General features: G+C 37.6%; 1 protein-coding gene across 10 annotated transcripts in view; it reads right to left on the minus strand.

Moving 5' to 3' along the window:
- Positions 1–22,539, minus strand: part of CNKSR2 (connector enhancer of kinase suppressor of Ras 2) — a 262,387-nt gene that overhangs the window by 79,396 nt on the left and 160,452 nt on the right. For 8 of the 10 annotated variants that reach the window (XM_083439388.1, XM_083439384.1, XM_083439387.1 and 5 more), the window contains 6 exons: positions 21,016–21,162; positions 9,930–10,063; positions 8,801–9,012; positions 6,387–6,476; positions 4,338–4,552; positions 614–662 (listed from right to left, as the gene is read on the minus strand). In XM_083439388.1, the coding sequence (XP_083295514.1) occupies positions 614–662; positions 4,338–4,552; positions 6,387–6,476; positions 8,801–9,012; positions 9,930–10,063; positions 21,016–21,162 (847 nt within the window). The remainder of the gene's footprint in view (positions 1–613; positions 663–4,337; positions 4,553–6,386; positions 6,477–8,800; positions 9,013–9,929; positions 10,064–21,015; positions 21,163–22,539) is intronic. The other 2 variants (XM_083439391.1, XM_083439390.1) reach the window with 1 other exon arrangement.

Below are 22,539 nucleotides of genomic sequence, written 5' to 3' on the forward strand. Positions count from 1 at the left end.
ATTCTAATAAGTAGCTATGACTAAAGCATAGCCTATGTATGACTTAGGTCAGGCATAGGCAAACTCGGCCCTCCAGATGTTTTGGGACTACAATTCCCATCATCCCTAGCTAGCAGGACCAGTGGTCAGGGATGATGGGAATTGTAGTCTCAAAACATCTGGAGGGCTGAGTTTGCCTATGCCTGGACTTAGATGGAAAACAGAGTTAAGGCCTAGTTAAGGTAATACAATTCTCATAGGAGATGCCCTGGCTTAAAGTCATAATGACCACTGAAGGAAATGGCGACGTGCGCTGAGAAAATTATGGATGTTTCATAGAATCGTAGCATTTGGATGGTACCAGGAGGGTCATCTAGTCCAACCCCTGCAATGCAGGAATCTTTTGCCCAATGTGGGGCTTGAACCCAAGATCCTGAGATTAAAAGACTCATGCTCTACCACCTGAGCTATCCCAGCAGAACATAGCAGCATTAACTGTTACAAAATTGGAGCGTGTCTGTTTTAGAATTGTCACGTTTAAAATATATGCAGACAAAAATGTTTACACAGTATAAAATTATGTTTAATTTTTCACCAGACCTATAAGGTAAAAACTGTTTTACATAATAGTTACCTTTGTTCTTCTTTTTAGACTTATGCTGTAGAGAGGATTGTTGAAATGTCTAAGAAAAACACACACAACAGTTTAGTTAATGTGTGCCAATCGCACCACAGTACTTCATGTACAACAACACAAACCTTAGACTAGAAGTTCTCTTAAACTGTGTCCTGCAAGCTCTATACAGATGGAATACGTTATGGAATGGCTGATAAATGCACTTGGCCCTGTAGTTAATTTACTTTTCCCTAACAATTGAGATGGAGGTTGTTTTGACCAGGGTCAGATTTATCAAAACAGAATAATTAGCAAGTTTTGATTTACCCTGTTAGTAATTGTGTGATTGATTTCTTTTCAAAGTGCCGTATTTTTCGCTCTATAAAACACACTTTTTCCCTCCTAAAAAGTAAGGGGAAATGTGTGTGCATCTTATGGAGCGAATGCAGGCTGCGCAGCTATCACTGAAGCCAGAACAGCAAGAGGGATTGCTGCGCAACAATCCCTCTTGGCTTCAGGGATAGCCACGCAAAGCCTCTTCAACAACATTTGATTCAGAATATTTTTTTTCTTGTTTTCCTCCTCTAAAAGCTAGGTGCATCTTATGGTCGGGTACATCTTATAGAGCAAAAAATATGGTAAATTGCAGGCATAGGGCACCTGATATGGACTGGGAGGAATTACATTGTTTTTTGTTGTTTGTACGTTATTAACCCACTCAGACTGTCCTTGAAAACATCTGCTACACAAAACCCTATTTCCACCTCTGCTTTCCCTGAGTAGCTCAATGGCACCACCAAACAATGTTATCTGTGAAACCTACAGACACAGTTGAGCTCAGAAAGCATAACTGGCACAGAAAGTCAAGACCTTGGCTGATGGTTGTGATACGCATTTTTCAGTATTTTTCTCTATGAATATAGCATACTTGTGGCTATGGGAAAAGAGCTCATGACAACTGAAAGGAATTGCAAAGGTATTGCATTTTTCAATGAAAGCAGTGGGGTGGGGTGTGATGGGCAGCCAAGGTAGGTTGGAGATATTACTATCAGGACTTCAAGAAACTGGAAAAGTGGAAATATCAAGCAGCATATGCAGCAATGGATGATAACAAGTTTCAAGAACTTAAAACACCTACTTAAAATCTGTATTGCTGTATTTTCAACAGTTCTACAATTACTGGTTTTGTTCAATATGACAAATCATTACATCAAAAGCATGTTTACTGAATATAAGGACTGCATTGGCCCAATATTAAAGAAAGAGCTCTTTTGACCTTTCAGTGTTTGCTGCTCTAATAGATGCTTTCACTTCATGGACTGAGGAGCACCAATGCTCCATCAACAAGTTAACAAGGCATTTCTGACCCAATTATGAAAAAGCATACAATTTCCCATGTGTACACTGCTACACACACAAACACGGCAACTTCCAAGTCTAATCAATCCTCTTTGTTAATTCTTCAAAAGTATACAGTAGAAGATTACAATTATCTCTGTGAACTTTCCTCTTTAACTAAATGGAAAGTAATGGCAACTGTGAGAAGATTTGGGTATGTCTGCCTAGCCATGTTAACTCAGAAGACTAGAGACTAATAGTTCAATAGGACAATTTCACGATAGCATTATCACCAGATTTCAACAGTTTCATGTTAATGGACTTTGAAGGTCCGAGTTGCTTATGCCTTGTCCCTTCAAGTCATTCATTCATTCATTCATTCATTTTCTATACTGCCCTTCACTTGAGGATCACAGGGCAGCTGACAATATAAAAACACATAACATAATAAAAGAAAGAAAAACCCAGGTTAAAAGGCTGTAATTAATCAAAGGTCTGGGAGAAGAATGCTCTTGCCAACTGAGATGGATCTAGAAAATTATATCCCTCCAAGACCATAAGCTCAAGAACGTTGCCCAAGAAGGGGAGAGTACCCAAATGAGCACAGCTGAGTGAGACCAACTCTACCCTGCTCACTCACCCAGGTCTCAGTGACACAGGCCAATGATAAAGTGATACAGATCGGCCTCATCATCCATAATCAACTCATTGGTGAGGGAGCTCTTATTTAGAGCTAACCTGGTATTCAGCAACAGCAGCTGCAGACCTGTGGGCTGGCTGGTAGGACAACTGCAATTGTTCAGGTTGGAGGAGGGGCTGGCACATGGCACAGTCACTAATTGCCTGTGCTATGTGCCCCTGAACCACTATGATTGGGACTCTGATGCCCTCTCCAGCTCCTCCCCTCCCTCAGTAAAAACAAACCCCCCCAAAAACAAACCCCCACAAATTAAAAGCAGTTAAAATAATTAAAAACAGAACAATTGTAGCAGCATGGGCCCTGTCTGCCAGAATTTAGACATAATATCAGTTCAATATATTGTTAATGAGGTGTGCTCCTGCATAGGTCCCCCTTGCCTTTCTTTATACTGATATTATGTCTAAATTCTTCAGTGTCTAAATGGCTTCAGTGCTTTGATTCAGACTCTTGTTTGATTAATCTGTACAATTCAGGAAAATAAACAAGGATCACCTCCTATTTAATTTCATTACTTTTAAAGATCAAAATAGCAAAAATTGTTTGTATCAAATTTTGTATTTACAGGAAAATTTACAATAACTTAGACTATCAATAAAAAAAAATCTTAAGTAGGTAATTTCTATTTATTTAAAGAAAGCACTAATACAAATTATTTTATGAAGCAGCTGTTTCCTTGTTGCAAAACATTTAACTAAGCTCCAAGAAAGACAATGATCATATCCAAAACAAAAAATGAAATCCATGTCTTAAATGGATGCAATCGATTAAGATATGCAAAACCATTTATCTTGCTTTGCTTTGTGCATATAGGCAAACAGATGTCACAAAAAGAAAAAGCAATTTTTGTTCATATATCCTGGATCATCCTGGATGACTCTGATGACAGTCCATAGATTTGTTCTGTATTATTAAAATATATGACAATAAATTTATCATATGAGAAAATTCCCCACAACTGTACATGAATGAATTCATTATGAAAATAAAATACAAGAATATCCACAGGCCCCAGGGATTCTGTTAACTCACATGTACCATGAATTGGGTTCCTATAATACTTTAAGTTATTTCAGTCACCCAGGCTTCAAGGGAAGAAATAAAATGAGTTTGCTGGAATAAAAGCAGGTCACTGGTTTTAAATTGGGCTCAGTGGAGAATCATCTGCTTTGACAACACTCAATGACAACAGAAACTGGGACACAGCCAGAAACACAAAGTCCCACAAAGACTGGATGTCTTTAAATCCATTTGCTAGTTCACTAAAAAAAAGGGTAAGAGAGCACTGGGGGTGGGGAAATATTGGCTTTCCCCTCACTTTGCATGATTTTAATGGTCTTTTAATAGTTCTTTTTTGAGTGGTTACCTAAATTCATTATTTTTCAATTCAAAATAAAATTGGTGACTATATTTTCTAATCTTTCCACAGTAGTTATGAAAACAACAGGGATCATATGAATATGACTGCACGATTTACATTTTAATTCTATTTTTATCTCATTGAATTTGCAAAAAAAAGGTGTATATAGCAATGACCTCCAGCTTCTTATCCTCATCATTCAATACAACTGAAGGGCAAATTACACTTAACTGCCAGGCTTCTTTGCTTCATTTCTTACCAAAAATTAAAAAAACAACCAATGGTCCTGTGTCAGTCACTCAACAACAGCATCAACATAGAGTGAACTATTTTGTAATTTTACTCACGTGATATAAAGATGTTTCAGGCCCAGGTGTGCTCATGCTGTCTTGCCTTAATGAATCCATTTGTAAACTAGGTAGCAGAGAATAATGACTAGGGCTGTTGCTTTTATCTCCCCGCTTTTTAGATTTTTTGCCTGTGTCCTTTTTGCTGTTTCTTTGAAACATGTAATCCTCTTGAGCTATTTTTTCATTGCTCATATACCGAAGTAATGAATTTTCTAGGTAGAAATTGGAAAGGTTATACTGAAAACCAGTTCTTAATTGTCCAGCTGTTCAGGACATATTTTGCTGAAATCAGGACAACCTGCCTTCAAACCTGTCTTTCATTGGACTGAAAGACACAATAATGCTGAGATTCTATGTTTAATACCATAAAATCCAGTAAATAATGGTGCACAGTGTATGTATTGGTGTTATTGTTTTATCACAATATTACACAATATTAGGGCTCAGTAGTTTAGAACATCTACAAAGGGCAACTGAGTACCCTATTCTGAAAGCTATCTTCTGTTTAATACAAACACTTATATTGCATCATTGACTCATGCTAACTCTCATTATCTATGGATAAATCCACCTGCAGCTTTGGCTAGAACATAAAGTTAGCTATATGTTAGCTTCACTCTATAATCTCTTCCTGCTGTTATTTAGTTATTTATCCATAAAAATGCAGAATTTTACCACATAACTGAAATCCACATAAAACAAAAGGTTTATCTTACATTGCAATAAACACCTCTAGCAATTCAGCACAACCTTGCATCTTACTTTGCAGCGCACCACAAATTTCTATGCCTTCCACTATTACATGCCTCCAATGCTGCTACTCGTTTTAACACAGACTTTTCAGACCAAACCTTCCTATAATATTTTTCTATAGAATAGACTATGGGAATCTGACTGTAATGTTAAATGAAAGCTGATTTTGTTCCTTAACCGAGCTCTGCAAACAATTCAATAAAAATGTTTGGAGAATCATAGAAACTATACTGTATATTCTGTCTTTGCTTGAATAACGTTTCTTATTTTCATTCAAACTTTTAGAATAACTTTATATTCTCATCAACTATGAAAAAAGGGGGTATTAATCATAGTTCTGGTCCATGGGGTCACAAAGAGTCGGACACGACTAAACGACTAAACAACAACAATCATAGCTCACTTTGAAGCTATAGGATACTTTTTTTGTATGCAAGCTGCAGTATAGTACCATCTATTTGCTAACTTGATGGGGTGACTGTCAGTGCTTATGTATACCATTCAGGACTCAAGGCAGCCCTAATGTTTGCAGATCTGAGTATTCTTTTTAAAAAGAAAAGGAAGAAGAAGGGTCTCTAAAACAGGGGAATGCAGACTGCCTTTATGCAGTCAGGTGCAAACTAGAGGAGGAGAAGAGTAAACACAAGCTGTAGATCTGATCTGATCTCCTCATCTCACCCTCAACTTCTTTTCTCCCCTCATTGCACCACTACAGCTTTCCCATCTCTATTAGGAGGCTTCTGCCAGCCCACCTAAGCATCCTCCTTCTACTCAGGGCCAGCCAGCAGCCGACATGATACTTGCCTTCAAGGGCTCTTAGGCTGCAAGCTTATGTGTCACTGAACTAAAATGAATATGAAGAATATGTATTATTAAGATGAATTCTATAACATCTCATAGATTCTCACAAGAGTATTTCATTGACATTGAAATAATAAGATTTTAAATTATGTTGTTCAAATATGTGTGGGGAAATTCCTCAAAAGCTAGGGCTGAGTTTCAATTACTTCCCTGCTGCTTCACTCTGGGAATCAAATTGCAATAGTATCATGAATGGTCTTATAAAATTGAGAAGAAGTTAGCAATTTGTCCTTAACTGCCAATTTGTGACACTGGTAACGAACCATCAACAAGAATCCTCAAACATTAACCACATAACCTGCATTGTGTAGAATGATCTGGAATAATAAGGACAATTTACATTTTAATAACTTCTATAAATATATTCAATAATTTCTGTAAATGTACACTAAAACACAATTAAATGTACAATTTGTGTCTGAGGTCACTTACCTCTCCTGCTATCTCTTTTTGTCTTGGTGGGATCTTCATAATCCCCTACCCAGTTATATTCTACTGGCATAGATATAGGTCTTAGCTTGCCTGCAACAAAATATATAAAAGTGTTTGACTTCAAAATAATTGTAACGAAGTTAGAAGATTAGATTAATGTATTTACACTTTCTTCATGTGATACGAAAGTAATTTATCATGAGTAGGCTTCTTGTAACTTAATGGTTTTGGAATTATTTTCCTATGTGCATACAAGAAAAAAAGTTTCCCCCTCTAAATAGACCCATCAGTCTGAATTCTTCTAAAATATTGTTAACCTGATCTAACTCTTCACATTATAATAACTTACATTAGGGTAATCATAAAATGATTTAGCATTCAATAAAACTTGCCATATGCATACATCCGTAGGATTTACTGTGTAAGCTCTCCAATGAAAGCAAAAGATTGCGTCTTTTCCAGCAATAAATTAGATACAAAATGGCAGTAGGAGTAACCCAATGTCCTGGAAAAATTACTGCGGAATATCATGTTTAAAAAGGGTGAAGAATTGATCACCAACAGTATCTATAACACGGAAAGCCCTAATTCAGTCTGTAAGACTGAACAATTGTATGTGAGATTCTGTGGACAGACATACAATATGGCGGAGACTACATACATATGATTACAGTATTAGCCTCTATGTCCATGTGAGGTCTATATGCACAAGAACCAGTATTTAAGCAAACATGGTGTCTTCAAAAAGAACTGCTGATATTCTTTATATCAATTAGCCTATTCCTAGTCCTCATGTGGAAACATAAGTTTATAGAACTGATGATGCCATGGCTACAACAGGCAACAATTTGAGAGAAGCAGGGCTGACCTTCTAAGAAGTAAGTGGAAGGCAAAGAGATAGCCAAGATTTAAAGTAATCAGGAATAAGATGGGAGAGTAATGTACATTTTAGGTTATATAAATATGACCGCAAAACTTACTTTCTTTTCAGTCTGACAGCAATTTTAATTGTAAATTTGTATCTGGAATTAAAATTAATACAAAACTTTCTATGCAAATAAGAAAAGACTTCCAGCTTTTTATAAAGCTAAAGGACCATATTAGCTTTATTGTTGTGAAAACTGTAAATAACAGCTGCCACAATTCTTTATGTGTGTTCCAGGTAAAAACTGACAGATTATCAGATATTGTAGTATTCCTTCAATCTAATTATCTGTGCTCTAGACTTAAAGGAGTCACATTTAAAAGTCAAGTGAATTAAAAAGTGATTTTGCTTTCAGTTTTGCCATTTCAGAATTGAAGATTAAATTGTGGTGAAGTGAAAATGGAAAAAACAATGAAAAAAAGCTTTTATTTAAATAACAGCTATATAGATAAAATAGTATCATTCAAGGAAAGAAGAGAAGTCTGAAAGGGTAATTTGTAGAGCTAAACGAAGGCTCAAACACTTTTCAGACAGATTCAGGATTTATGTAGCATGACATTTTCAGCCAACCAAATTGCCCACACAATTTAGACTTTAATATTACACAGTGAAACCTTAAACAATGATTTTAAATCTATGGTAGGTTCATAAGCAGCAAGTAAAGAATCTGACAGCCAGAGATGGGAGAGGAGCAGGCAGAAGAAGAGGGAAAAGGAGAAGCTAAAGCTTTATAAAACAATAAACACAATGAAGAGATAACAGCAAAAAGATTCACCATCTGTGGAAGTTCAGGACTAAAATAAATCAGTATTTATCATTAATTATTTGCATAGTGCAGAATTAGCTATGAAGTTAATTAGCACAGACACAGTACTAGCACAGGTGTCTTTAAAAAGCCGCAAATACACTGAAACAGTATTTTATCAATGACTATTAGTCATGGAAGCAGCAAAAGAACCTCCATGTTCTGAGGCAGTTAGTGAAATTCAGGGGTGAATACTGATGTGAATGCAGTCTGAAGAGCACCATGTAAACCCAGGAGAGAGGCCTTTGCGTACATGGTATTTGCATGAAAATTATGAACAAGTACAAAAAAACACTCTGTACAAAATAATCAAGAGGACCAAAATCAAAATAGAAAAGTGGGCATGTGTATGTGTGGAACAGAAGGGATGGGAGAAAAATCAGGAAAGAAAAGAGGAGGTGAAGAAGATGATCTGCAAAATAGGCTGAGGCTCATAGTATGAGCCTCATATTGACTGTTAAGGCCAAATGACTGTGCTGGCTCTTGGCTATTTCAGGAGCGGTTGAATAACTGTCTTGTGAAATCCAGGGCTGGATGTAATACACAATGCAGTAAAGCACAGCATAATGTGAGAAGAAATTTGTGGTGCATGAACTCTAATGGATACAAACAAATGTATGTTCCAGGACAAAACTATACAAGAGCCATGAAGCATTATGTTTTCATTATAAGTGAGTACCGTACCATAGGTTGGAGTGCTCTCTCTCCTTCCAGAGCTACTTGTTCTTCCCTTTTCATATTCATAACAGTATAAAACAGCATCTTCTTCAACCACATTAAAACGCTTTCGGTATTCTTGGTCCAGAAAGGAATTTGGAGATTCAGATCCCTTGTGCACTGGTTTCCCCACTAAGTGTCTTCCGATATCATCACATGGAAGATTCCCCTTTTCATCCCTTTGAGGGAAAAAATAAATTTGGATGCATTCTGATAGCCACATGAAGGAGGAAAGTAAGTAGCGCTGTGCATAACGGTGGTTTTGCCTACCTCATGGCAATTGTCACAACTTAGTTAAGCATTGGGACAGTCTTAGTCTGGGATGGAGGAACGGTTGTAGTCTCCACTTGCCCCTTTAATGCTAGGGCATGCTGTTAAAGGGATCTGGGGGGAGTTGCTTATGTCACAGGAAACCCTGTGGCCGAATTGACCTATGGCGTCACTTCTGGCAGATGGGCCAGAAGTAATGCCCAAGCCTTAAGCCTAAGCCAAACCTTTTTCATCTGTATTCAAAAAGTTGTGGCCTGTTTCCATCCAAAAAGCCAGTCTATGATGTCCTTTATTTTACTTGGAGGGTCAGGGGCAGAAGAGGCCTAGCACCTTGGCCTGCAAACAATAGCTGCTATAATTTGTACAAAATGAAGTGGCAGAATTCTAAACTATATGAGAAATCTATTCAAAACTAACATGAACAATTTGAGTATCCAGTACCAAGAAAATATTGCTATATTCCTTTGAGTCTCTGAAACTCCATTTTTTGTATGGTATTCCCCCCCCCCCCAAAAAAAAAACCCTGTAAGGACAGGAAACAATGTCACTGAAAATGGGTGAGATTTCTTCTTCCATCAGTAACTTTCCCTGTAAAGGCTATATGAATCACACACAGACTGCCAGGTCTATGAGTGGGTGACAGCTGGTCTGTGGATCTTGGTTTGTGGATCTCCTCTTTATATTGCCAAGTTTGCAATCTGGTAGCAAAACTTTGCAATTTCACACACACACACACACACAAACACGCTTCCCAAAAAAGGATGTAGTTTCACTTTGTTATGTGAGCGATTTCAAATTATCAGGAAGATTAACGATGACAATTCACCTGGGAATATAAGGCTCTGCTGGAGGAGGAGGTATGTAGAGGTCCTGAAGTGCTGAACTGTCTCTCTTGGTCGGTGTGCTTATAGTACTGGATGGTGTTGCCACACTGCTTGTAGGACTTCTAGGTACAAGAGGCTGGTTAAAACAAAATATAAAGAATTAAATGCATACATGATTACCACTGAATCACTTTCATGTTTTTATTATCACAGTAATTTAAATCTAAATGTTTATGCACCAGAAAATGCAATGTTTGCATAGCTGACCTCTTTGTGAGTTGCATGGATAAAAGTATTCCATGTCATCCAAGGAATATATACTGGTGACATTACAAGGATTGTTTCAATCCACCCCTTTCCCCAACTGCTAGGTGACTACATATTGCAAATTTCCTAAGCTACAACATAGAATCATATTCCTAGAGTTTAATATAAATTGCATCACACAGACAGAGCTGAAATATCTCCTTCTGGATATATTCCCAATGTTACATGTTTTGGTCCCTAGCTTCACAGAAGTCACATAAACAATGTTCTTCAATGTTTTTACCAAGGGGTGTTCCTTAAAACACACTTCTTCAGTTAACACCACATTTTAAACCCTATGTCCTTGTTTAGTTATAGTACTTGCTTGCGGGGGGGGGGGGGAGTCCACCCACTTCTAGTTGTCATAGCATGTAATAACTCTAATTTCCAGGATAGTTAATTTGCTTTTATTTTAACTGGAATATTAAAAGTAAGCAGATACATTTTTATGTTTGCCAAACAATGGGCTTGTTTTGTGATTTTTCTGGTAACCAATGCATTTAAACACAACTTAGGACTTGCATCTACACCAGCAATCATGTTGTGTTTAACCTATAGCAGTATAGCAGGGCACAAATATTTCATTTTGGGGTTTCAGGGATAGAGGGCATAGTATATAATCCTTTGTAAGAAGAAAAATGAATACATTGTGACAGGGAACTGGGACTTTACTGTAAATACTAATCATGACACCTTTGTGGGGTACAGAGACTGAAATGTGAGGTCTACAAAATCCAGCAAGATATGCTTGATACTACAGTGAGATGTAATGTGATGGAAAGACACACACAAAAATGGAATAGATATACATCAACATGAACATTAAAAATGGACATAGATTCAAAATCTGAAGGAGAAATAAGAGTTCCCTCTCAATTCTGGAAATCTGGCCTAAGGAGAAAGATGTCTGGAGTACCTACTAAAATAGAAGACATTATTCTGGATCCAAAACAATACACAGAGTAGCAAAGCTTCAATTTTAAGAGCAGGAGTGAAAAATGTCTACTATAAGCAGCAAAACATCTCTTGAATCCCAATAATCTTGACTGAAAGACACAGCATTAGCAAATAGATAATCACCACTGAAAAATTGAGGCAAGCATAAATACTGTTTCTTATTCAGAAGTCATTTTCAATAATTACAGAATGGCAGTTTATGGCTGTCCCGCTGTGGTTCAGGTTGATAGCATCACTTCAAAGGTGCTAGCAGAAAAAAACCCACATGTTATTTGATTTCTAGATTTTAATAATCTTGGTTAGCAACCTTTTGAATCTTCATGAATAAGGATCCCCCATTATCATTCAAATGTAGACTGAAATGTGCCATGCTCAATTCATTATGACAGCCAAAGGTGGCTTCAACATTCCATAACAGAAATTATAAAGTTAGCATCAGTGTTTGCAAGCCGTGGGGTTCCTCAGTTGCCACTGCTTCTAAATTAAGATATGAACATTCCAAAGTAGTGATGCACTAATGAAAGAAGATTATTATCTGACAAGAAGCTGCCTGAGCACCATTTGCCAGCATATGGAATTCCAAAATATGTTCAAATTATACGTTCTTCAAAAGGTTCACATTAACAAACAAGCCAATTTCAATCAGATGGTTCTTTTCATAGTTACTGCCATCTTATTCTTCAGATGCACTTAACTATTAATTTAAATAACAGAGTCATTTTTGTTATTAAGGCGATATTCAAGATGGAAACAAAACTAGTAGCTGACATTGTAAATATGAGCTCAATGTTGCATGAACAGGTGAATTCCAACAAGGTGTTACATTCTGTAGAGTACAATTTTCTGAGTAATATAACCTTCTCAATTTTTAACCTTCCCAGGCATTCCTAGAAAATGGCATGACATGTTACACACTTTATAGTTCAGATTTTGTAAAATTTCAATCACGCAATTAAGAAACACTAATTTAATGTAGTTTTGATTTATTAAATCACAAATAGTAATTCAGATTTCAATGGTTTTCATTTTTATTTTATTTTTTAAAAAGGGTCCAGAGGCTGCAGTCCTATGCACACTTACCTGGGAGAGAGTCCCATTGAATTTAGCTGAATTTACTTTTGAGTAGAAATATTTCCGAATGCACTCAAAAATTAACATTAAAAAAATTATGTCTAGTATATTTTTGTACAAGATACAAAAGTATATTTTTCCTGATGAGTGTGTCTGTTTCTGGGTCAGAAACTATACAGTGATTACTAGATTACACTCAATCTGATTGTCACAGCAACCCAGCAACCTTGTCTATGCAGTGCAGCATCACACACATCTCCCTCAAGGATGGTTTGCTCTCCCCACCATGGGTTGTGTTTGAGAGGAAGTGCAACTGTTTAGGTATGTTTCTCAGCCTTCAGGCAGAAAGACTGGCTCATGTCTACTAGCATTTATATTACAGCCAGGAGTTTTCAAACAGCAAAACACAGATTTCACAATTGCATATCCTCACCATAGCTGCTAGCACACAGCTGGATGTACATAGATTTTTAATAGCAGCAAGAGTCCTAAAGACTCATGGTAAGATGAAAACAAAGATACTCCACTGTGTGCGAAAAAGGGAGCATTGAAATGTCAGGAGCAAAATTATATACAAATACAATTTGTTGCTAAAATACAGCAATTGTATAACATATACAGACTGAGAAACAATTGCTAGGAAAATTGCATGGTCTCCCATAGCTTCAAATTCTGGCATGGGCCTTGATTGGGTGAACATGTGGCACCTGAATGTCTTGCACAGTCCTCCTCCTCACAGGTTTTGCTTTATTTGAATTTGAATAAATGCTGCAGAGTAGACTTGTTCCCTATCATGTTCATTCTATTTGCATCTCCTAAGGCAGCCAGCAAGTTCTCAATTTTTATTTTAATAACAGTGAAGATACAGTTGCATGCCAGGCACATTGTGATGGCCCTCCCTGGGCCAGGTAGAGAGTGAATAATGACTAGGACACAGGAGTGGGTGAAAATAGGCTGGAACCTTTATTGACCACAGTGAGGTAAGCAGGGTTGGCATGGCATTGGGTCAGGGTCTGTCATCCTGTAAGATTTCTGATCTGAAAACACCATCCCAGAACACCTACTAGGGAATTCCTTGGAAGTTGACCCAGCACGGTGCACAACTTGCAGCTGGAATCCTGCTGGTAACCTGAGATGTGTGACACCAGCCCCAGCCCCACCCATGCTGAGCCAGAAGCTGGTGCACCTCCTAAATACCCTTATGTTCAGATCCTACCCAATGCCATTTCTGCTCAAGTTGTAACTAATAGATTTGTAGAAGACACCTAGCAAACACCTGCTATCCACTGAGAGAAAAATGGAAACCTTTCAATGGAAGGCCCACTGTGGTTAAAAGTAAAATTCCTTTCTGGCCCTGTAAACCAGCAACCACTCACGCCTCAGTGGGAAACTCTAAAACTGAGGCAGTGAGAGTTGGAAAATTCAGCCCCAAAAGGAGAAAGGCTGAGTCTGAGGGCAACCGGCACTTTAAGAAGGCCCAGTGCCCCTCCCCCTCAATCTCACCCAGCCATTTGATATGCAGAAGCCCTGTGAGATTCTGGAGACACAAGCCCCCTCCCCCCCCCCCAGCTGCAAATTAGCTCATGGCTCAAATTCCCTTGCTAAGCTGTGAGAAATAGCCTTTGTCTGTGTTATCTTGGCTGACTCACAGGAAGAAAGTTTGACCTGTCCTAATATGCAGGAAACTTGGCTACAGAAATACCCAATAATTTGAGTTATGTTTGCAAAACACATGAACTAAACCACATAAAAACAACTTAAACACGTGGAAGCAACAATTATTTCAGCTAGCTATAAACCAAATAATTTTCTAATTCATGGTACTGGTTAAATGGCATCACGTGTAATTTATTATGAATCTACATTGATTTGCTGCAAACTTTATGTAAACATTTTAACTTGAAAAAATCTTGAAGTGATCCATTCAAACATTAAAGCTTCTCAAGTTTCCTTGTAATCACGAGTTTTACACATAAAACCATGAGTTTTACACATAAAAGGTCCAACAGCACCCTTGAATTATAATCTGTTGGAAATGGGGGGATGGCTTATAAGTCTCTCTATGAACATACATTGACACTTGATATGTTTACACATCTGGAGCATCCTGGGGCACTGAACTTATAGACACCCAGTGAGACTTTTGCGGTAAAAGTCCCCTTTGCACAAACAGCCAAGACTTACAACAAAGTGAGAAGGGTGCACTGCTAACACTTGCTACAACTAGAGATGCAAGGAGAAGTCACTCCACCCTGCATGAATAAGCAATGGAGCAGGAGCACAAACAATGAAGTAGGACTCCCCAACACCCTTTATCTTTCACTTTCCCTGAGATACACAGAGCACTCAAAACACCAATGAATGGAATGTCTTGCCCCACTGCAGCGCTGGGGAACATGTAAGCACTTTGAATTGGTCTGGAAACAGATTGGTAACCAGTGCAGCTATTTTAAAACAGAGGTCACACAAGATCTAAACAGAACCCATCCAGTAATCTGTCCACTGCATTTTGAACCAATTGAAATTTCTGACTTGTCTTCAAAGGCAGCCTCACATAAATCACATTGCAATAATCCAATTTGGAAGTTAACAGAGTATGGAGTGCATGGGCCAAGTCATCTCTGTCCAAAACGGCCATAGCTGGTAAACCAGCCAAAGCAGAAAAAGGGGCACCAGTTACCAAGGCCCCCTGAGCACCAGGAACACCCAAGCTGCAAACCTGCTCCTTCCAGAGGTGTGCAACCCCATCCATATCAGGCTGCCTCCCCACCACTCACACATGAAACCCCTTTTCAAGATTCAGCTTCATTTTATTGTCTCACATCCAATCCATCACCACCTCCAGTTATCAGTCAAATATCTCAGCTATCTCTCCTGATTCAGATGGAATAAAAAGGTAAAGGGACTCCCAACCATTAGGTCCAGTCGCAGACGACTCTGGGGTTGTGGCGCTCATCTCACTTTACTGGCCGAAGGATCCGGCGTACAGCTTCCAGGTCATGTGGCCAGGATGACCACATGCTGGCTAAAGCAGAGCAGCGCACAGAAATGCTGTTTACCTTCCCACTGGGGCAGTACCTATTTATCTACTTGCACTTTGACATGCTTTCGAACTGCTAGGTTGGCAAGAGCAGGGACCCAGCAACAGGAGATCACCCAGTCACGGGGATTCAAACCACCGACCTTCTGATCGGCAAGCCCTAGGCTCTGTGGTTTAGACCACAGCGCCACCCGCGTCCCATTTCAGATGGAAAAGAGAGCTGCATATTGATGGTACTGCACCTCAAATCTCCTGATGATGACTCCCAGAGGTGTCAAAAAAGGGATATTTGACACTGGGTGATAGTTGCTTTAATATTTTTGAGTCCGGGTAAGTAAGGAGTACACCACCACATTCTTCAAGGCATGTGGCACCTGGCCTGCTCCAGTGAAGTATTAGTCACTTGCTGGACTCACCCAGTCAACTCCCTACAGCTAGCTGTAACAAGCCAGTATGGATAAGGGTCAACCCTGCTTTGCAGAGGTCATCCAATATGCTGGCAAAAAATATATATTACCAAAACCAGTCCTCATCAAACACTGCTATGCAGTTACCACTGTTCAGGTCCAGGCAAGCATCTTGGTCACTGGACTTGTTATAGTTGTTACAATTTTAGGTCCAAGGAGCATGTTATAGAACCATGGCATTCAGTTCTGGTGAAAACCCACACCCCCTCCCATTTCCACATTCCACAAAGAGGCATTCACTACCTCCTGGACTAAGCCAATCTCTTTCTGCTAGATGTTACAGGCCAAGAAGAGCAAGGGATATGTGGTTATGCTTAAGGCCTACGTATCTAAATACCTGTCCATATCCTTTGGTTTCAACAATTCAAAACCATACAGCAAAGGAAGACTAGATCCTAGGTAGCCTCATATTGCTTTAATGAACCAGGTAAGCTCCTGAACCAATGGATGGAACGCCTCAGTTGGGTGGTAATAGAGAAGTAGATGCCACCACCATAGGCTTGATAACAAATTTTTATTTGTGTTTGTTCAGATTCACATGTGGTTTTCCACCACTTGCACCCACGTGGTCTCCTTGCCTGCTTCATAGTTCCTGCAACCCCCGGTAAAGGAAACTTTTCTTTTGTTTATATGGCTATTGGCTGTGCTAATTGAGCACAACTTTAGCCCTGGTAATAGCCCTAGTGCAGTGGCTATGAGGAACAGTGAGATCATAGGACTGTCCTGTCCGTCAGACAAGAAAGTTTCTGTGCTTAAAAAAAAATTATTAACTAGCAAAAATCAAATGGGAGTAACAACAAAAAATATACAGAATGTGTGACCCTTTAGTGATAAAGATTGTATTTCTTCAAGGGAAACAGCACAGCAGAGAAACGTTTCATTTAGCAAAAATCATTTAAAGTATCAGATTACTCATATTGAATTAACAGCAGAACCTCAGCCAAACATGACAGTCACAGAATAATTTTAAAACTTCTAAACATGAAATGTTGTATGACTATATGGACAAATTATAGGTTAGAATCAAAGGGATAATTATGGATAAACATTGAAAAATATATTTGTCTATTTAGAACTACACCAATGTTCACTTACATACATGGAAACCTTATACAGAGAATTAATATTCAGGGATCTTATATTTTTTTCCAGGCTTCATTATCTGTTGAAACAGCATTATATAGATTACTAAATTAGTCCAAAGCACTTTTTAAAAGGAGTATTTTCCAGAAGGCAGAATAGTAGGTTCCCCAGCAGCAAACCCATCTTTGATTAAAGTTTACTAGTACTTAGCTTTGTGTGACATCATTTACATTATTGGAAACTCCCAAAAGAGAACATCATTCCATCCCCACTCCTTCCAAAAAGGGAAATAACAAGATTGGGAAATGAAACAAATATCACAAAAAGAGGGTGATAAAAATGTATATTTAAAACTTGGAAATGAAAGAAACATATTTTCAAAAAAAACAACAACTCAGATAATTTTAAGCCAGTAGCTTTGAGAAAAATAATATGCTTATTTCAATGCTCTGTTAAATAAAAACTATATAGAAGTTATGATTACCAAAACAATACAAAGGGTATGGTCAAATGATGATCCCTCTAAGGAACATAGGGGGGAAATCTAAAAATCATGTATAAATCCTGAAATTTCAGTTTGTAAATTTTGTAAAACATATTAGGATTGCAATGAATATTTTAAACTTGAAAGACAATTTAAGAACGTGCATCAGCAAAACACTAAGGAACAGTAATATAATGATAATACTCTGGATTGTTCCAGAAAAAATATTTGGCTACTAATTTACAGTCCAAATATAACTATATTTACTTGCAAGTCCCACTGATTTTAAAAAAACAAATTCCAATTAATTATGTTTAGGATTGCTTTGAGACCATAGTACTTTCTGTGTCTAACCACTAATAGCATGCTGCAATGAAATCAAAGACTAGTCACAGTTATGGTGCTATGTTATGTACGTCTACTCAGAAGGAAGTCCCACTATGTTCAATGGGATTTACCTTCTGAAAAGGATCACAGCCATATTCTGAATAATAAATCCCAAGACTGAATTTCCACATTCCGTATAAATGACTGTTGGGTGGAATAAACAGTAAAAATTATTTACTTCACTCATTAAAAGTGTTTAAAAGCAGGATGCTATAAAAGAAGAGCGAATCACTAGGTGAGTCACAGTTTTTTATATAATTCATGTACTATATTACCTATATTATCTTAACTTGATAAATTAAGCACCATTTCACTATCCCTTAGAATGCACTGAAAACAATGCAAAATAACTTTGTGTTCTTGTGGGAATCCCCACATTCCAAAGTTTGGGAATGACATGTTCAAGTAAATTCTGCTTATAATCAAATTGTCTGGTACTGGTAAAAGAACTTTAAAACCATTACTAATTTTAAATGATTATCAGGCTGGCGCATGGGAAAGGGGGGCTTTGGTATTTCGAGACATGTCCTCTGTATCTGCTTTAGCCTGGTGTCTCTCTTCTCCCCGCACCCCCATTCCCCCCCCCAAAAAAGCTGCCTTATCTAATGTCCAGAGCATGAGGATTTGCAATGCAAACTGCTAAGAACATCATCTCCCTCTTGGTGGTATTTTAAAAGTTGCTACTGGTCATAGAAACATACTCATGTTTTACAAATGGGGAAGCAGACCCATTCTGTGAACTTGTGATAATATCTCTCAACTATTCAAATGCAGCCCATTTACCAAGATGGCTGCAAAATGACTATGGAAATGGCACCCCTGTTAGTATAAAGTTATGCTTATCTGAAAGTGTAGGAATGTTTACCAGATCATTTGGAACAAGCATTTGTCCTATGTGTTTCAGAAGTGTAACGCATATTCAACTTTTCATTATGCAAACCGTATCTTGCAAAATAAGCATACTTTTTACATAAGGAACATATTTAATAAATCATGCTATAATATTACACATTACATTAATGCAAAGGTAGAAGGTGTAAGCATAAATATGCAAGGGCATATTTACAGAAATAAAAGTGTATCAGTCTTAAGAAGGCAAGTTGCTAACCTTTCATGAAAATTAAGACTAAAAGCTACTGATGTATATTATACAGTTAAAAATTCCATGTTTACAGAGGGTTTTGTTAATTTCCCATCAGTTTTCTTTACTAATGTTCTAACTTGTACATATAGGAGCTCACTGAAAGTAAAGAACCTCTTTTGGGTAAAAGTTCAGATCAGAACATAAAAATGAGAACAAATATTTTACAAAGCTATAAAATAGGAACGCCAATTGAAGTTGCATTTTCAGATTAGAATAACATCTTAGATCTATCAAATTTTGAACTATCATGATCAGCAAACAGACTTTTGTTAGTCATGTAAGATTTATGTTTTACAATTATTGAGACTGTGATCCCACCCCCAACCTGCAAAATGAATTCTAGAGTTTTAGCTTTATGCCTATATCTGTATTAATAAATATACATTTATAAAAACATTTTAAAGGCTACTTTAGAGTTCTTCCACATCTTGCTTTTTGTTTTAAACAGGAACAATGTAACTGTTCTGGAATGTACCCAAGAAGGAAAACAGTGTTCCTTAGTGTCATTTGGAAAGGAAAGGGTTTTGAGTATACATATTTTAAGTGACATATTAATCAAAAGATCAATATTTTAGTTTAGAAAAAGCAACAAGCCTTTATATCTTCAATTGTTAATTAAATTGTATAGAAGTCCAGTTTATCATAACAAATATTTTACAATGAAACAAAAATACAGAGTTAGGGTTTAACTTAAAATAAGAAAAAAGAATCAGTTAGAAAGCAGGTCAGCAAAATACTATAGTATTCAACTAAGGTGTACTGAAAGCAGACCAACTGAAATTAATGGACCAACATTATGTGTCTACTCTGAGTAGGACTAGCATTGGATATAACCCAATATACTTAAATCTATGGATTTCAATGGATCTAGTCTTGAGTATGACTAACGTTGCATATTACCCTTTGGAACTATTTACCTGAGCAAAATTATGCAGGGATGTGACCTGTACGTATGTTAAATATAGCTGCATATAGATGGGCTTAAGGCACTGTTTGTCAAATTCTAATCATATTTTGTGTTCTAAGCCACTCCTATGATATACTGACAATATGTTTAGCAGGCAACCAAACAGCAATCTATGACAGTTTATGGTTTGGTATGAAGAATTATTTTCATTTCCCTTTCCTTTATTTCCTTTCCTTTATATATTTTTACTTTCCTTTATTGCCATCATTCCTATTCTATTACATGATTCCAGTCTTCCTTAACAAACCAGAGCACAGCAGTAGAGGCAGGCAGGCAGGGCATTCAGTAACATTCACAGAGATGGCATTCATTAAGTGTACCCACCTTTCCCTCTCTTTGTCAGCAGAATAGACAAAGGGAGGTACAAGCCTGTCTGGGGCTGAAACCAATATGTGAAGAATACTAATTGTTATTTACTTGCCTGGAAAGTAAAAGAAACCTAACCAAGGCAGGAAATTACATTTTCACATCTGTGAGAGTTACACTGACATCCACCTAGCTGCACTGCCCAAAGGACCCTGAAAAGCTTCTTACTTTGGCTGCTCTTTACTGAGTTCCAACTCAGGTTCTTTTGCCACACACTCCTCACCCCTACCCCCTTCGTTGCTCTGTGTCTATAGAACCTGATGTCTAATTATGGGTAGAGGAAGGAAGACCGTGAGGCTCGTGGCATGGAAACTATCCACTGTTTCTTTCCCAGCAACAACGAATCAGGACTTTCTTCATCTACTCTGTAGGTGTGTCTCTTGCTTATATACACGTGAACTGGTGGGGTGGGAGTCTAGAGATGGAGAATGTGGGATTTAACAATGTGGTTAAATCACAGTCTATTCAATTTTTTTAATTATTGAATCAGGACCTCATACTGTAACAAACTGTTTCCTGTTTAATGTTGCATAGTAACCTATAAACATTATATAGGGTGGAAAACAGATCTAAAGTTTTGTGAAATAGAGCAGATATATGCAACTGAGGAATACAAGATTGTCTAATTTTTGCAAGCTTGGGATTTAATGTGAACTGAACTCTAGAGAATAAATGTGCAAAGATCATGTCAAAAACCATTGTCAAAGCATACAAGACTAAATCCACATATGCTGCTGAGATGAGGCACAATAAAGCAGCATTGAGATAATCTATAGCTAAAATGATGGTGTATGATTTATGATTAAGCATCATTACCTGCAGAGCAAGGGGCTTCCATCTCATATTTTTCAGTAAAGCTGGTGCTGAGGTAAGCATGCTCTGAGGTCGCTTTTTCAAAGTTAAGATAACACCACTCGGATCCTCTCGTAGTGCATTCACCAAATTTTTCAACTGCCACCCCACCTGGTAACCAGCAAAATTATTACAATAAAATTGAGGTACAATATTCACAGTGTAATCTTCCCTTTTTAATAAGATTAGTAAAATCAACAAAGTTTTAGAAGATTAATGTTTTTAAAATGTCACAGTTTACATCACTGAACCATGCCATCTAAATATCAGTATTATCAGGATGCAATAAAGTAGGTTATGTGCCATTTAAGCCTAAATAATGAATACTGTACATTGCTGCTGCTGCTAAGCTTGTTTGGGCGCTTCTTTTAATTTTTATGTGATCCTTTAATAATTTGTTTGAAACTAGTTACAGTTGAGCACTGGAAGATCAAAACATAAAATAATCTTATGCATTTAAAGGACTTTAAAGGACACTGCCCTACAGTTTAAAAAATACTAGCATTATTTTAGCTACATATTTCATACTTTATTATTTTCTACAATCAAGCATGCTACTATCCCCCTCCCCCATACTTCATGTGTTGTGCCATTATAAAATTAATTTTAAAAAAAATTGTTCTTTCAGACTGATCAAAAATTAAGGGCTTATCCAGACTTCCTCTTCTTCCCCTGGGGAATACTGCTCTTTAGCACTCAGTTGGGGCAAACGGCAGTTGGGTTTTCTGTGGATTGCCATTTGTTCTAAAGAGCTAAAGAGCGTTTTTTCTCTGGGAAAGGAGGGGAGTAAGGGGAAAACTCATAGACCAGTGCCTATGCACTGATCAGAAGATCTCTCAGACCTGTGCTTTCTACGCACAGGACAAGTGCAAGTATGGACGAGTCGTAAGACAACAAAAACACCCCACAGTCTGGTCTTGAGTGCATCATAAAACCAAAGTATACTATAAATGCTTCATGCTTTAGCAGTGCAATTCTAAATGGCTCCAAAAATTTCAATGAGCATTAGTAACTACAAACATAAATGTCAATTATTCAAGATCAAGATGTGTGTCGGATATATAGCACTGAAGTGTGGAAATGCAGTTACAGAAGTCATGGCACTACCTTCATGATGGCATATTAGGCACATATGACAGAACTAATGTTTTTAACTGGCCTATATTATCACCTGAAGCAGCTAATAGTTCTGGCACTGGATGTTCTTCTGACCCCTTCAGTACATATATCCTAAGATGCTTCTATTCTGCTAGTTCCCATCTGTCACCTACCATCTACCAGGTATAGCAATCCTTCCACACCAGTGGCAGAGTGACTAAATTTGCTATGTTAGTCTAATTACATTCCAGCTCTGGTGAAGATACTTGATTTTTCAAGGGCAAGTGTCCTACACTTCTGGTTCAGTGATAAAATTGGTGCACAGAGAACAGACACAAAACATTTAGGAAGGCGTTTCCTAATTAATGCAACCAAATCCTTAGCTTTAGA

Source organism: Podarcis tiliguerta, assembly GCF_965153285.1.
Source record: "Podarcis tiliguerta genome assembly, chromosome: 4".
NCBI classification, from domain to species: Eukaryota; Metazoa; Chordata; class Lepidosauria; order Squamata; family Lacertidae; genus Podarcis; species Podarcis tiliguerta.